Here is a 16,904-nt window from a genome sequence, read left to right as displayed (position 1 = left end):
TGCCAATCCAGAACAACTTCATCAACACATGGATGGCATATTCGGACGACTAGAATACTATACAGTCATACTGAATGTAGCCAAGAGTGTTTTCGCGCAGACAAAAGTGACGTTTTTTGGTCATAAGACCTCAGCTGTGGACTCACTCCTCTGACTAAGAAGGAAGAAGCAATACTACAGCTACCCAGGCCAACTGCAGTCAAGGAGTTATGACATTTCTTGGGTATGTTTCATTGCTACAGCCAACACCTTCCTTATGCAGCAGAGTTACAGGAACCTAATGTTAGTGGAAAATCTCTTGTGCACTAAACAGATAATATGTGCTCTGTTTGAGGCTGCAAAGAAGAGCATGGCTGATTCAGCACCTTTAGCACACCTGAAGCTTGATGCACCATTACCTATTGTTGTGTGTGTGAGCCAGAAAGCCACCGGTGTGGCACTCCAGCAGTGGGTGGATAATGCCTGGCAGCCACTGGCATTTGACTCCCACAAACTGTCGCCTTCACAAAGAAAATAGAGTACATATGACAGTGAGCTGCTGGCTGTGTACCAGGCAAGTAGCAACTGCTCATCCAGGAAATTTAATAGTCTCAAATTTGTGGCCCAGTTCATGTCAGACATTAGAGACATATCTGGACTTAACAGTGTTGTTACAGACTGGCCGTCATAGGTCAGCAGTGTCTAAGAGTCCAATAGACTCTTTGCACTTACACATGTGTGACAAGAAGACAAGGAGTTCAATATGTACACCAACGACACTGTGTTAGCACTGAAATGGCAGCTCATGGTTATACCAGGGGAAGATTCATGTCTGTACTGTGATGTCTCATGTGATCGACCTCATCCTTTTTTGCCTCCAGCATTCAGAACCCAAAATTTTAACACTGTCCATGAGTTGTGCCACCCAGGGGTGCATCCAACCTTTTGTCTGGTGTCTCAGTGTTTTGTGTGGCCAGGCATGCATAAAGGCTGTTGAAAATGGGTTAGATCTTAACCCAAGTGTCAACGCCTGCAAGATTACCTGCTATGTCCAAATCTCGATTGGCGACTTTCCAGATACCACCTCTCACTTCACCCATGTACATTTGGATGTTGTTGGATCAGTGAGATACAGATGTCCGCTGTATATCACCATGGAATGCAGACATCACTTTAAATCAGATCTGTTCATTCAGCTGACCAGGTTTTGTGGTTATAACCATTGTAAGATCATTAGGTACCACTCAGCAAGAAATGGAATGATCGAAAGCGGTGCCATGAAAAGACCTGGTCATCAGCAGTGCCAGCGGTATTACTTGGCTAGCGAACAACATTCAAACCTGAGATTGGTTCAGCAGTGGCACAGTTGGTTTGTGGTGAGACACTGCATGTTGTGACGACATTCCCTGATTTGTTTTCGTTTGTTGTCCTCGGTGTCGACATACTGGCTGAAAAAATAGGGAGTGGAAGTGCAGTACTGTCTACTGTAAATGATGCAGCCAACAGGTACACATTTAAGTTTCACAGTTGCTAACTTTCGCTTTTCACAACTCCCCATATACACATTTAATATGGCCAGTGCACTATTGTTTAGCTTTCAATAAGCCTCATTAATAGTTTTCAGGCGAACATCCACATAGTGCTAAAATAGTTTACTGTTGAATATCTATAAGCAGTAAAAAAAACATTACTACATCATTCACATTTCTTGAAGAATAAAAAGGTATGCACAGAGCAGACACTGTCATTGTTTTAACACATGGCCTAATTGTGTAACACTTATTTCACAGTTAAGTTAAATAAAGCATTGTTGTTGTTCTAACCAACATAGCTTTCCCGTCTGAAACTCAGTTGTGGATGGACTGTCTCGTGACCAAAAATTGGTCCCTTATATATCCTCACAATAATAGGTACTGAAACTACACATTGTTTGAAGTTTAATTTACAGAAATTACAATTAAAACTTAACTCATTAAATTAACTGAATACATCAAAAAATTCAATTTTTTAACAGTTTCTTCTACTATATGGGTTAAGCCATATTATTTGTTTAAATGATAAAATTAACATATATAATTAAATAAACAATACTTTTGACAATACTGTTAATTACTTTGGAATTAATGAAGGGCTCGCTTTGCTAACATGTTTGCAAATAGAGCCAAATAGATACTTTCACTTCCCAATGTTTACAATTACTATAGAATCTATATTTATTTATGAGTCAACAATAGAATCAAAGTTACGAAACAATTACTGATTTCACCCTATAATTAAAGTATTAACTACGAATGCACTAGCTTATTCACCTCACCCTAACAGTGCAAACTCTTGTCGATATTTGGCCACTTTCATGCATGCTTCCTCTTTCATTTCACTTTGCATCTTACTTGACTGATACCCGCCCAAGAGCTGCTGATATACAATACTCGCAATAAATGTGTTTCTCTCTGTATCTCTTTTCACCTATCACGAGTATTGCTTTTCCTCACATGGCAATTATGAAAACACCCACAGCTAAACAAACACTTCCATTCAGCACCACGTCCATACGATCAATCATACGCCAGTAATTTCACAGCTACTTGCTCCACTAATACATTTCTTATGTCTACTGTTAAACAGATGAAGAATCAAAGTATACAACAAGTCTCTATGAACATCACTGTCAGGACATTTTACAGACCTACGCATACCATGTCAATCTTTATGCTTCAACTATGATGGCCCATGTGCTATGAATAAAGAAATTTCTCATAAAATAACAAATAATTTTACAACTACACAACTATTCCGACAAGCTCCTTACTAAAATGCTAGATGTTTAGCAATCCCCCCATCATCTCAGAATAATCTCAAGCAGTGCTTTCATCCCATGAGCACTTCTTTGCAAACAAAACCACAAACTACTTTTTATACTAGCTTCCTTGTCACAGTGTAGTTGAACTAAATTATAAAATTAATTACATACATAAACTAAGCACAAAATTAGATCTGGTGTTATATTCTTTAACATGAGGGACAACCTTTCTCTTAAACGAAAATGCAGATTATACTCTTGTATGTTAATGGTAATTAGTTCAAAAATGAAAAAATGAATTCCAAGGAGGCAGATGGAAAAACACGAGGGGAAGTAAAAATATCCCAGCTTGCTTCATCATAACGAGCCTAGTGATTTTGTCGACACAGGCACAATAGAGACAGCCACGCAAGATCAGACAGATTTTTTGCATCACTTGAGAGAGCACATTTTCAGGATCTGTCTTCCAAAAGCTATGTGGCACAGCACATTGCCCTCCTTCATGCACCAAGATCTGGAGCACTGTACCCCTGTTATGCTCTGCACAGAAGGTATTAAACCATCACTGGAAGCCCCATATTCTGGCTCACATAAAGTTCTCCAACATCATACACAAACAATGGCCAGTCTGGTGAATGGCAAGGCTACAACAGTCTTATTGAACCATGTTAAACCAACATATGTCTTCCATGACACACCACTGACAGAGGCTCAATGAACGCATCCACCCACCTCAGACTGAGACACTACACTGCACAAGTCACCACCGCAGCATCCATCTCTCAAAGCCGCCAGAGGCACTGTGTTTGTTATGCTTTTATATGTTCTCTATGCATTCTGTTTATTCTTTTTTTCTGTGAATTTTGTTGGTAATGTATCTCCTTGCCAGCTTTCTGTTACCTGGTGTTACTGATACTATAATCAACTCCTTTCTATGACAAGGATTAGAATTTGAATTATGGCATTTCTGTCCTGCCTACTTATAGAGGTGACAGCGCATGTGTACTCCTAATAAAGTTACAAGGAATCAGTACATGTGTCATTAACCTAGTCACTACCAACACATCAAGAACAAGTCAGTTAGCCAAAGGTAGAGCTAAACCTCACAACCTTAATTCCTTATACAACTCTACATTTCTTCTTGTCTCTCTGTAGCATTCTCAGTCTTGCTGCATTTCTCACTACAGTTTTTAAAGCATAGAGATCTGAATCACAGTTTGGATCCCCGTAGTTCCTTACATCCATGACTGATGAGGCTTAGCATGATTTTACTAACAAATGATCTATTTGCTTAACTAATCCACTTACACTTCATAACTGGCAGCAAACTGATGAAACTCAGGTGTATTCTCATTACTTTCTTCATGTAAAGTGTATTTCCCAGATACTCTTCAATACCCATTTTGCCCAACCTGTGCATTAAACTCTCTCAAAACTAGCAGTAGGTTATAGTTTTGTACTTTAAAATGTGTACTCTCAAGGTCTTCATAAGACTATCCTTTCATAACTTCTTCTGCTTTCTCTTTTGGTGTGTATGCTGTTATTATCATATCATTATATTCTGAAATTTTGTTCTCAGTTGGTTGATTGTTTCTTTTATAAGTTGAAATTACAAAAGACTTCTCATAATCTCTTTTGTTGTTATAAATCCTATCCCTTCTTCTTTTGGTCTACTGCAGAGCAGAGAATACTGAGCCATATTGATCTGGCCTCGCCCTTGCCATCTCACTTCGTGTAGCACCACAATATTGTACTTTAATTTCATGATCTCTTCAACAACATTTCTTTCATTTTTCCAGGTTTCAACATTGTCCTATATTCCAAGTTACTATTGCTAAATCTTTTATCCTTTTACTCTGCTGAAGTCATGTTCTGTTATGTCCCATCCATTATCTGAGGTTCTTGTTACGCTTCCACCACATGTTCTTACAGTGTGAGGTTACTGGCACCGTGTCCAACACCCATCGTGGAGGACTTGGACTGATTTAGAGTTTTCTCCCCTATGAAGGTTGGCTTCTCTACACCTTTTGAGTCCTCCCTACCCTATGATGTAGGACACTTTGGCTGGCTCCCCTGCTGCAGCCTGTCTGGCTTGTTTGGCCCTACTGGTAGCGACACTACTGCCAGCATAGCCCTCGGGTACATAATGATACTTGAAAGTATAATCTGAGGTACAAATATGTAAAACTTACATCATGTTATCTCTGATTCATACAAAGAGTGACTACTGGTGATTGACCAAATAAACTCATAGAAATTTTGTGCTGGCTACTCTCAGAAGTTGAGTCCTGCATTTAATACAGTTATCAGGCTTGTAAATTTTCTCAAATCACAAAAAAGATTGAAGACAAGCATCTACTTACTAAACAAGACAGAAAATGTGATTAAATTACTTGTGAAAAACAGTGTGTATTTGCTTTGTTTCATTTGTTATTGCTCCAATACCTCACAACTAGAAACTTCCCTTGTGTCTCCAACACTGTTTGCATTCATTTTGATCAAGGCAATAATTATTTTGTTTCACTAAATGCAAAATATTTAACAGCTGAATAGCTAATTTCAAAAACAATGGTTCACATTTTAGAATATATTCAGCTAAGACAAATTAATTAGTAAGTAGGAGTATACTTCAGCAGCTTGATGATCTAAATGTGCAGAAGCATTGCAATTCTGTTAATGGAGTAATGCACAATGGTGTGACTATGCGGACTTCCCCAGTGTATTAACTGATGATATTCTTCTCGGGTCTGCAGCCAGGTCATGTAGTCATCTGGACACGACATTTCTGTGGTCCACCTGGCCACCATCTTCAGGTGAGGACACTGTTTGCTGATCTTGTTGAAACTGATTCATATTGTGAAATGGCAGCCCTTTTATATGCCACTGAAGGCCAACAGCATGTGCTCTATAAATCATCACTGCAGGTACCTAACACAAGTGATCACACAGTGCCACCAGCAGTGAAAGGCGGCAAATGTGAGGAATAACTACTGAGTACCACTGTTGAGACATTCTGTCAGCAAGTCAACAACTGTTGTTTTCATAGGCATTCCATCACTTCCTTTTTGTCGCTGAATAGACAACATATAGATATCAGTGCATGATGCAAAATTTCATCAGTTTCATGTCCTGTTTTCACTAATTAACATTGAGGCTGCTTCAAACGGAACGTGAGTGAAAATAGACACTACAAATCTGAGAGACCAAGACACAAAGACTTCAAACTCTGGATGAAGTTCACAGAATTGGAAGTACAGTGTTCACATTTTCCATTGTGAGGACTAAGAACCAATATATTTGCCCAAGTTGAAAGCAGGCACATTCAAATTACTTGCAGTGGGACTTAGTGGCACCCCTTCTTTATAAACTTTCGGCAAATCATATAATCTCAGCAGAACAGCAGCATCAGTACATAGTTTTTTCAGCATGTTGTTGGATAATGAATTCTTCTTCAGAAGTGAAAGAATCTCCCATTTTAGTTGTTCAGTAGGATCATTCTGCAATCTTCAATATGCAGAGTCCTTTAGTAAGCATTCCATATTGACCACATAATCATTCTATAAAAGAAGTACTGTACCATTACCTTTATCTTCTGGGAGGATTAATAATTCCAGATCTTATCTAGCAGGCTGTATTGCTATCCTTTCAACACAGAAGAGGCAGAGCCCAACACAATGTATGTGAAACTTCCTGTCTAATTTCTTCTTCCTCAGGAAAGTTGGACACCACTTGTTCTATTGAGCAAATAAATTCAGTGATGGAAGGCCCCTTGGCATAGAAGCAAAGTCCGCCTGATTAGCTGAGTGGTTACATGCTGCCTCCCATGCAACGGGCCCAGGTTCGATTCTCAACAAGGTTTGGGATTTTCCCTGCTCATGGACTTGGTGTTGTGTTGTCCTCATCATCATTTCATCCTCAGCACCGGCGAGCAAGTCTCCCAATGTGGCTTCAACTGAAATAAGACTTGCACTCGACAGCCGAACTTCCCCAAGTGGGGCCTCCTGGCCAACAATGCCATGCTCTCATTTCATTCCACTTCATTTCATAGAAGCAAAATTTAGTCCTTTCTCTAAGACTAACATCATGGCATTGTCCAAGTCTTTACTTGTGAGGTTAAGCACAATCTGTCGATGGGTGTCATCACCCAATGTGATGGGAAGAGAACACTCTTGTTGAAATTTGGGAAATGCCAGGTGCTGGCATTCCTGTGCATCCACTCTGATAGTGCCCAAGAAGAAGTGATGAAACCTCTAAGTCCAGGTAAAACCTTTGGATAATGCGTTTGTCTGCAAGTAAAATAAATGTGCTCACTACTAAGGCAAAACTTGCATGGTTCTTAATATTACTGGCCATTCTGTCATGCAGTCAGTTTGCATCGACCATACCAAGGCATGGGAGTCCTGCAGATGTTGGCTTACACCTTTTCACACACAAATAGGTAGGCACAAGAGCTGGAACACCTTAGCCTCATGTTCAAGCAGAATGGCTAACCAAACAAACAGATTTGTTGTAACTTCAAGTTTGAGCCATCAATAGAACCAGTGGAAGATGTGTGTAGATCAGTGGTTTTCGCACGCTCGCGCATACACACACACACCTACATTGTGTAGGCTGGACTCACAATGCCAGTGTGGCATTTCAGCAAGTGGACTGTGTTGGGGTGGGTTGATGGTGAGAGAAGTGAAAGACAGGGAGATGGGTTAGGGTGGGTGGCTAGTGGCTTGGAGGGAAGCAGTTGGTTTGCCAGCTAGAAATGCTGGAGGGAGGGGTGGCAGGTGGGTGTGCTAGGCAAGTGATGCACAGTTGTCAGAGCCATTAGGAAACGACACATGCTAAATGTGATGTGAGGATGTGAATTAGGATGAGGTGACAGGATGGAGGGAGGGGAAATTGTTGGGTGGAGGGTGTGGGAACAGTGCAGTGGATTACCAGAGATTGAAGCCAGGACAATTATGTGAGCCAAGAGGATGACAACTCCTATCTGTGTAGTTCAGAGAAGCTGGAGGTGGAGGAAAGGATCCAGGTGACCGAGGTTGTGAAGAAGACATTGAAATTGACCTTGTTATGCTTGGCTGTGTATTATGTATTATTGTGAGGAAGACGGCACTCCTTTGTAGCTGATTCTTCAGGGTGTTGGAAGAATTTGGTATGTGAGAGGATGTGGGGATAAGGCCTGGGAAATCTGTTTGCACACTAGGTCAGGAGAGGGGGGGGGGGGGTGTCTATTTGTGAAGGCCTTGATCAGACCTTCAGCATAGTGGGCAAGGGAGTTCTCATCACTGCACCAACAGGAGCCCAGGCTGCATGGGAGGAATTTTTTGGTGTGGAAGGGATGGAATATGTCAAAATGCAGAACTTGCCTACAAAATAGACTTTACTTTTGATATTTTTTTGTCTGAATTTTTCTCACAACATGAAATAACATCTGCCTACATTTTTTTGAGATATTCCTTCATTTGGTGCTGTTGATTCTGGCCTAATCCCACATTGCTTCGGACACTGTATGTGTTTCACATCAGGAAATAGATAGTCCTGTAGAGCAGTGTGGGTTTAGGCCAGAATTACAGTGTCAAATAAAGGAATACCTCAAAAATGTGTAAGCAGATGACATTTCCCGATGTAAATGAAAATCATAAAAAAATAATGTAAGTATAATCAAAAACTTTTGTTTGTTTTTCAATCTAGGAAATAATCAAAATTATAAATATCTTTCATTAAGACCACTGATGATGTTTTATTTCAATAATATAAAATGGATTTGATGACAAACCTGACCCTACCTAATAATGTGTAGCACCCTTTTTCCCCTTTTGTCCCGAAGACTCTAACAGGCACATCAACTCATGGTATCCACTACACACTGAAGCGATTGAGGAGCCATTGTGGTCCATGATCACCCAACTATTGCCTACCTCTCATAGAGAGTAATAGGAACTGGATCCAATAGGACCCAGGACCCAGGATTTAGATCAGGTAACATGGAAAGTCACACAGGCAATATCACACTTGTAGAGTGTTCCTCAAATCATTCTGACATAGCTAGGGACTGGTATTGCATTGCATTGTCTTTCTCAAGGTACAGTTCACCCGTAGTGTGCTGAAGCCAACCAATGATTGTATGTGATTGGACAGTATATTTTTGTATTGTTTGACACTGGGAACTGATGGCAGACATATAGGTGTTTGTATTCATCCCATGTAACATCTCCCACACCAGATTACCTTCAACAACTGTCTCTATAGAGTCCTACTGGCAAGTAGTTTTCAATACATTTGTACCTTGCCATTGGCCTGCACCAGTATACAGGATGTTTCAATAAGAGCGTGCAAAAATTTAACAGGACATACAGAATGCTCCACTGAACAATTTGAGACAGGGAACCTGGGGTCGGAGAAGCCAGCTTAAGGAGATAACAGGAATAAAATCACATCACTATGCTCCTTGTTATTTATCTTAGCTACAGTCGACTGGAAACACCATACCTGACACAAAAAACATATCATTTGTACTGTATCTTACAAAATGTGCTGAAATTGATAGCCACCAACCTCAATGCAAGCAGGAAATCGGTGAACAAGATGATGACACACCCTGACAAATATCCCTGGTGTGTTTCAAACCACAGGCAGCTGCAATTCTGGCAACTAATTCCATGCCCATATCCACTGGAGTCTCATATGCAAGTGACTTTAGATATTCCCATAGGAAATAATGAAGGGGATTCAGGTCAGGTGATTGCACAGGCCATGGAATAGGCTCTCCCTTCCAATCCAGTGACCAGGAAATACAGCACTGAGATGGTTGTGGACATCCACACAGAAGTGATGCAGTGCATCATTATGTTGCATTCACATCCTCTCTCAAACAGCCATGGGTACGTTCTTCAACAACTCAGGTAGAACTCTTTGCACGAACCCGAAGTACAGATGGCCATTCAGACAACCAGGTAAAAGATATGGCCCAATGAGATTGTCACGTGCAACACAGGCCCAGATACTCACAGCAAAATGTAAGTGATGGTGTGACTCTACTACAACATAAGGGTTTTCTTCATCTCACACATGCTATTTCTGCCTTTCAAAATACCATCATGATCAAATGAGGACTTGTCAGTAAATAGCATGATTTGGAGGCAATCTGGTTGATGAATCCATTGTTGGAGCAACCACTGACACAATCCTTGGTGCAAAGTCAGTCACAAGCATTGCATGGACTCATTGTGGGTGATATGAGTGTAATTGTTGTTCACGGAGTATTCGCCACATGCTAGTATGTGCATGCTAGTATGTGCAGCACCCATTTCGTGTGCAATACAACAAGTACTTGTAGTGGTGACCACTGCAACACCTCCCAGCACCTCCTCTTCAAAATCGGGTGTGTGAGTGGTCCTCATGTTGCCAGGTCCCTCATTTCTTCTTTCCAATGAACCGGTCTCCTGAATTTGTCAATTGAGAGAAATAAACACTTGCCATCACAGATGATGCCTGCTAGGAAATTTTTCCCTGTACAGCCTTTCAGCGGTGAAAGCATTGCAATGTACTTCCCCATACACAAGGTGCATGTTAGTGAGTTCTGCAAAACTGTACTGGTACTGCTCCATCATATTGTACTGTACGTCTCTGAATAGCACTGAGAAATGAATGGGTCTACCATTGATTTGTAGCATGTTCTGTCATGGGACAATGTAAATATGATACAACAGAGCCTCATTATGTACAATCTTTGTTGATCCATTATGGACCATGGGACAACGGCTGGCATGTATTTCTGGATGCAATAATTTACCAACAGCCAACAGCTGTTGGTAAATTATTGCATCAAGAAATACACTATGTATAACTTAAGTAAACAAAACCTGCACCATGACTTCCTAGTAATCAGGCTCATCCCCCTTGTTTCCTCACAGGAAATAAAGAATGACATGTAAATAAATAGTACAGTATGTGTAAATCCCTTATGAATGTTAAATGTAAATAAGCAGGAAAACAGTAATGCTAGACAAATCGGTAGACAAGTTTACTTCCATATCTCTTTAAGCTGGTTTCTCTGAACCTGAGTTCCCTATTTCAAATTGTTAACTGGAGCATTCTCTACACTCTGTTACATTTTTGCACACTCTTACAGACACACCCTGTATATCATGAATCATCTGTCCACTTGACCTTTTCCAATACTATGTGTGTCCAATGGTGATCTTCCTGCACTCATGCTAATCTCTGTGCCCTGTAACATGCCCTGAGCAGGGGCACATGTGTGGAGCAGCAGTTTATGTGTCTTCTGCAGTCAAAATACACAAAAGTTGACAGTGACCACTGCTGTCAATACTTTATTACTCGAGACAGCTGATTCTGATGGAGACTCGTTTCCCCAAATGCAAGCACTCGTGATACAGTCTTGGCACAGTGCCTCATCTAAAGCCCAGAGTCTACCAATGCTTAGAGATGAAGTGTCACATGTGTGTGGCACCCACAATCTGCCCACAATTAAATGCAATGAAACTGAATGTTTTGTCTGTTCCACTCTTGACTATGGCTCAGACTGCCAATACAAGGTTTGACAATAATCAGTCATGTATAATATAAACTATTCGATTTTTAATGATGTCACAAGTACACTCTCTTCTCAATACAAGCATCTCCAAACTTATCTTGAAAGTTTTTTTAAATAACTCTCATTTTGAGCTAAAACTGATTTTCTTTGCCATGTGCAGTCTCTATTTTTTGTGGATAAATGGAATACATTTATGGCATAATACCTCTAACAAACCTTGTTTGTATCCTGTCTGTGGAAAATATGAATTCAAACAAAATTTGTAATATGCTTACATTGAGTACTTGGAAGTATTCTCTCTCTCTCTCTCTCTCTCTCTCTCTCTCTCTCTCTAACACAGCAGCTATTTCTAATTCAGTTGCTTATGAGTTTATGTTTCACTATAAACCTTTAAGTGCTCCAGCATAATAATTTATATGATTTGAAAACTACAAATAATGACAGGAATATGTCACATTTGAAATCTCTTTATAATAGAGTAAATTTAATTAACTTACGGCCAACACTTCTACCAGTTCTTGTGAGTGTCTTAACAATTGAAAAATCGGTTAGAAACAAAGTTATGAATGTACTTACATGAGTGTTTGGAGATGTTCTACATTTTCTGTTGCTTTTATTAGTTGCTCATCTTTCTCAGCCAGCATTTGTTGCCATTTAGCCAGATCTGCCTCTGCAGTCTCAGCTCTCTTTGTTAGCACTTTGACATCTTCATCCATTGTTTTCCTATACTCCAGCTCTAGTTTTTGTTTCTCAGCAAGCTCTGACTCTGCTTTCTCTGCTCTGTTTCTTAACTGTGATACATCTCCACTTAATGCAATGGTTTGCTCTGCTAACTGACGATCCTTTTCAGCAATGGTGGTTTCTGCAGTTTCTGCTCTTGACTGTAAAATGTTTATTTGGGAAATTAACTCTGTTTCTTTTACATTCAGCTGCTTCTTGGTCTCAGAAAGTTCAGTTTCAATGGTCTCTACTTTACCGTTTAAATCTGCCACCTGTTTTGTTAGTTGTTGCCTATCTTCCAGTATTTTGTCCATTTCCACATCTTTTGTTTTCAATGTCTTCTCAAAATTAGTTTTCTCATTTTCCAGCACTGCCATCTGACCCAGCACAGCCTCTAATTCGGTGTTTTTGCTTGTGAGAGTGGCCTCAATTGCATCCTTATCTGACTTCAGTTTACTTATTTCAGACATGAAAGCTTGTATGCTCAAGTCTTTTTCAGAAACTATTTGATCTAAAGCAAGTTTCTCCGATTTAAGTGAGTCCAGTTCGTCTAAATGTAGTTTTTTTATGCTGTCCTGTGAATTTCTGTATTGCTCATTTTCTTCTTTCAATTTCTTCAATTCTGCTTCTATGACAATAATGTTTTCCATTTTCTGCTTTAGTTCCTCATCCTTACCTTGAATTATTTTAAATAACTCTTCAGAATCTTTCTTATACTGGTTTTCTTTCTCATTTGCTTCTTTAACCATTTCTTCTGATTTCTTCTCTAGCTCCTTTCTCAAAGTATTAGTTTCATTATCTTTTTTCTTCAGTTCTTCTTCCAATCTTTTCACTTCACTTTTAGTTTCAGAGAGTTGCCCTCCATAATCCTTATCTGCTTGCTTTAAATCTGTCTGTAACTTCTCTATCAAATCTCTAAGTTCCTGCTCCTTCATTTTTGCATCTGTTAACTTTCTCTCTGCATCTTTCTCAATTTCTTCAGCATGGCTGACAGCAGATTCAATTTTTTCTTTCAGTTCTTGTTCATTTTTTTGTGATGTTGTTATCAATAGCTCAAGTTTTTGTTTTGCCATTTCCATATCCTGCTTTGCAGATATGACTTGTTCTTTAGTTTGCTCAAGCTCCCGCTCCTTCTCACTGAGTTCTGTATTCAGCTTTGTTAACTGAACTGAAGAATCACTTGTGGAGCTCATAAGGTCAGCAATTTTCTCCTCCTGTAAGAACAATATGCAATGAATTATTCATAACAATATGAATATACTTCAGGAGTAAAAACACACACACACACGTATCTACATTGTGCAGTGTCTTGGAGGAGGCAGCCAGAAAGATGTGTAGAATAGGAATGTGGGAGGGAAAGGCAGCAGATGCATGGGCTAGTCATGCCACAAAGGGGCACTGGACTGGGTGAGTTCGTGTGGCACATGATGAAGATGATGTGGAAGTGTGGATTGGGAGGGAGTAACAAGACAGAGGAAGGAAAAGCTGTTGGTTAGAGGGTGTCGAGACAGTGAGTTAGCCAGAGAGGGAGAGGGGGGGGGGACGTGGGGAGGGGGGAGGGGGAGAGAGAGAGAGAGAGAGAGAGAGAGAGAGAGTCCGAAGACTGATTTGATGCAGCTCTCCATGCTACTCCATCCTGTTCAAACCTCATTGTCATCTCCAAATAACTACTAGAATCTACAACCTACATCCTTCTGAATCTGCTTAATATATCCATCTCTTCGTCTCCCTCAAAAATTTTTACCCTCCCTCCCTCTCCACACTTCCCTCCAATACTACTTTAAGTGTCTTGTTTCCTAAGCTAATTTACTCAGTATCACCTGATTTAATTCAATTACATTCCATTACCCTAGTTTTTCTTTTATTGATCTTCATCTTTTATGCTACTTTCAAGACACTGTTCATTCCATTCAGCTGTTCTCCCAAGTCCTTTGCTGTGTCTGACAAAATTATAATTTCATTGTCAAACCTCCTCAAAGTTTTTATTTCTGCTCCCTGAACTTTTAATTCCTACTGCAAATTTTTCTTTGGTTTCCTTTACTGCTTGCACAATGTACAGATTGAATAACATTGGGGATAGGCTAAACTGTTTCTCACTCCCTTCTCAACCACTGCTTCCCTTTCATGCTCCTCGACTCCTATAACTAATGTCTAGTTTGGAATATTCACATCTGTCAGCACCTGCTTTCTTTGGAATTGTTATTATTATATTCTTCTTGAAGTCTGAGGATATTTTACCTGTCTCATACATCTTGCACACTGAAGTCATGACTGGCTATTCCATGGCAATCAGTAGTTCTGACAGAATGGTGTCTACTACTGGGGCCATGTTTTGACTAGGTCTTTCAGTGCTCCATCAGATTCTTCTCGCAATATCATATCTTGCATCTCATCTTCATCTATGTCCTCTTCCATTTCCATAATATTGAGTTCAAATTCATCTCCCTTGTATAGACGCTCTATATACTCCTTCCACCTTAAAGCAAACTAATTAAATTTTTTGTGATCTTGCACCTTATCAATTAAACAGGAAAACACATGCACACCAGCATGCCCATGAATGCATGCACACACACACACACACACACACACACACACACACACACACACTTTTTGTCCACATGTTTCAAAGTAGAGAATGAGACCCTTATTATAGTTCTGTTCTTAAATTTAATTACCAGTTTCTGCTTTTGAAGACTGAGCTGGACAGACCTCTCATCAGCTGCCTGCAGTTTTCTTTGCGTATCTCCTACATCAAGTTGTAGTTTCTGTATTTCAGTTGACAGCTGCTTGCCTGATTCTTCAGCAGTTTCTAATTTTTTGTGCAAAGCTGTAGACATTTGTTGTATGAAAGAAATTGGTTATGCATGGACAATAACTTTAACATGTGATGCATTTCATTTGCTAATTTTTAAAACAATAATATGCAGAGTTGGATGGACAGATACAAAAATTGCATGCCATGGCTGAATCTTCAGCTGGCAAAGAAAACAACATTGTTACTAAAAAAGTCATCTGGAGATAAGGAAATGTGCAGAATAGGGAAAGATAAGTGTTAAATGTACAAGTGTAGGAAGCCAGAAATAGTTGACTGAAATCCTATATCAACATAGGCACAATACAACACAGAATAATTCAGAAGTAACCCTGACTGTTATTCTATCAGCATTACACTAGACATAACCTGTTCTACACCCTCAGCATTTCTCCTGTATGTTGTAGTTTTACATACCACAAAGGAAAACTTAGGTTTGAGTCCCAGTCTGGCATGCAGCCTAATCTTTCATGTGCATCAGGGTTGATGAATACTTTGGTAGTGAGTAAAAATATCTATCAATAAACCAATCTTAATAGTTTTACAAACATTTCTCCATTCCATCTTTTCTTATAGAGAAATTATTTTTGCTGCACCACAGGAGAACCTGTAAGGAGTTCTGAATTGCAAGAGAAAAGCATGCAAGGTTATTAATTCCAAGGAGCTAAGCACTGATAGTCTAAAGTGTTAAGTCACACTGTGAGGGTTCTGAGTGGTCTTCCTGTGGATTAATTAGAACAGTTGCCAGAAAAACATGGACCTCAAGATATTTCTTGAAGGTGCTCTTCAAACTGCATCAGTGGTGTGTGTGTGTGTGTGTGTGTGTGTGTGTGTGTGTGTGTGTGTGTGTGTGTGTGTGTGTGAATGTCTAGTGAAACAGAATACATGCATAGTCTTCACCATTCATCTGCACATGAGAAGTGCCTGCAGTCTCAGTTTTCATAACCCAGCAATTAGTTTCTAGTATTACTTTCTTTGTGCAATATTCAGAAATCATTCATTGTTGTATTCACAGTTAGGATATGGAAAAATTGTGAGTGGAACACAAACCATGACATGAAAAAAGGATCACTATGAAGGTGGTGGTGAGCACTACACAGACAGATTAACATGGTGTTCAACACTGATAGTAAATGTAATATGTATCTACCTCTCATTACAAGGTGTGTATGAATGTAAAAGTAAAGTTTGTGTCTGGAACAGAGCTAGCACTGATATCTATGAAAATTTGTTTTTGCTGTATTGATACTTGTAGTGCAACAGCAAAAGTTAAGTGTCCACTTGACCTGTGAAATATTTTTGTTTACAAAGGCTTTTATGTAATGTGTGTTTTGTTCAAAGAAATGTAATAGGATACCAAGACACTTTGAAATTGTTTGTAGGAACAGTTTATTACAAAAGCAAATTCACCCAAAATTGATGATTGTTTATAATGAGTCTACTCTTCTTACTTTCAATAGCTAGGAAAAGGGCAGTTGAACTCAAACATGGCCATACACCTCTCGAAGTTAATCTATTGGAAGGATGTCCCAAAACTATAACCACAGGAGAAAACATAATAAAAGTGTACAACATGATATTGGACAATCAGAGACCAAAAGTGTATGAAGTAGCTGATAGCATATGCACATCAAAAGCCAGTGAATTTACATCAAAAGTAACTATGAGAGAGCATTTTGCAAGATGTATATTACATTTGTTGAATGCTGACCAAAATCAAACACAAAAATAAAATCTTTAGCAATTTCTGGACCATTTCAGAAAAGTTTTAACTAATTTGGTGCACAGATTTGTTTCTATGGAAAGATCTGGGTTCACCACCTCATGCCAGCAATGCAGTGGTTGTTAGGAGCACAAAAAAGAAAAAAAAGATCAGTTTAATCTGCTGGGAATACTATGGTCAGCATTTTATGAGGCATACAAGTAATTATTCTTATTGATTACCTTACAAAGTGTAAAACAAAATCTGACAAATATTATGTATTATTCTGTATCATATGGGTGAAAGTAATGTTTGGAGACAGACCTGAATTACAAAA

General features: G+C 39.4%; 1 protein-coding gene across 6 annotated transcripts in view; it reads right to left on the bottom strand.

Moving 5' to 3' along the window:
* LOC124613104 (CAP-Gly domain-containing linker protein 1) overlaps positions 1 to 16,904 on the bottom strand; it is a 551,251-nt gene that overhangs the window by 63,088 nt on the left and 471,259 nt on the right. For all 6 annotated transcript variants that reach the window (XM_047141701.1, XM_047141712.1, XM_047141722.1 and 3 more), the window contains 2 exons: positions 14,729 to 14,880; positions 11,907 to 13,264 (listed from right to left, as the gene is read on the bottom strand). In XM_047141701.1, coding sequence (XP_046997657.1) covers positions 11,907 to 13,264; positions 14,729 to 14,880 — 1,510 coding nt within the window. The remainder of the gene's footprint in view (positions 1 to 11,906; positions 13,265 to 14,728; positions 14,881 to 16,904) is intronic.

Source organism: Schistocerca americana, chromosome 1 (genome assembly GCF_021461395.2).
Source record: "Schistocerca americana isolate TAMUIC-IGC-003095 chromosome 1, iqSchAmer2.1, whole genome shotgun sequence".
NCBI classification, from domain to species: Eukaryota; Metazoa; Arthropoda; class Insecta; order Orthoptera; family Acrididae; genus Schistocerca; species Schistocerca americana.
The sequence above is the reverse complement of the archived record's forward strand: the minus strand, read 5'-3'. Positions and strand labels throughout refer to the sequence as shown.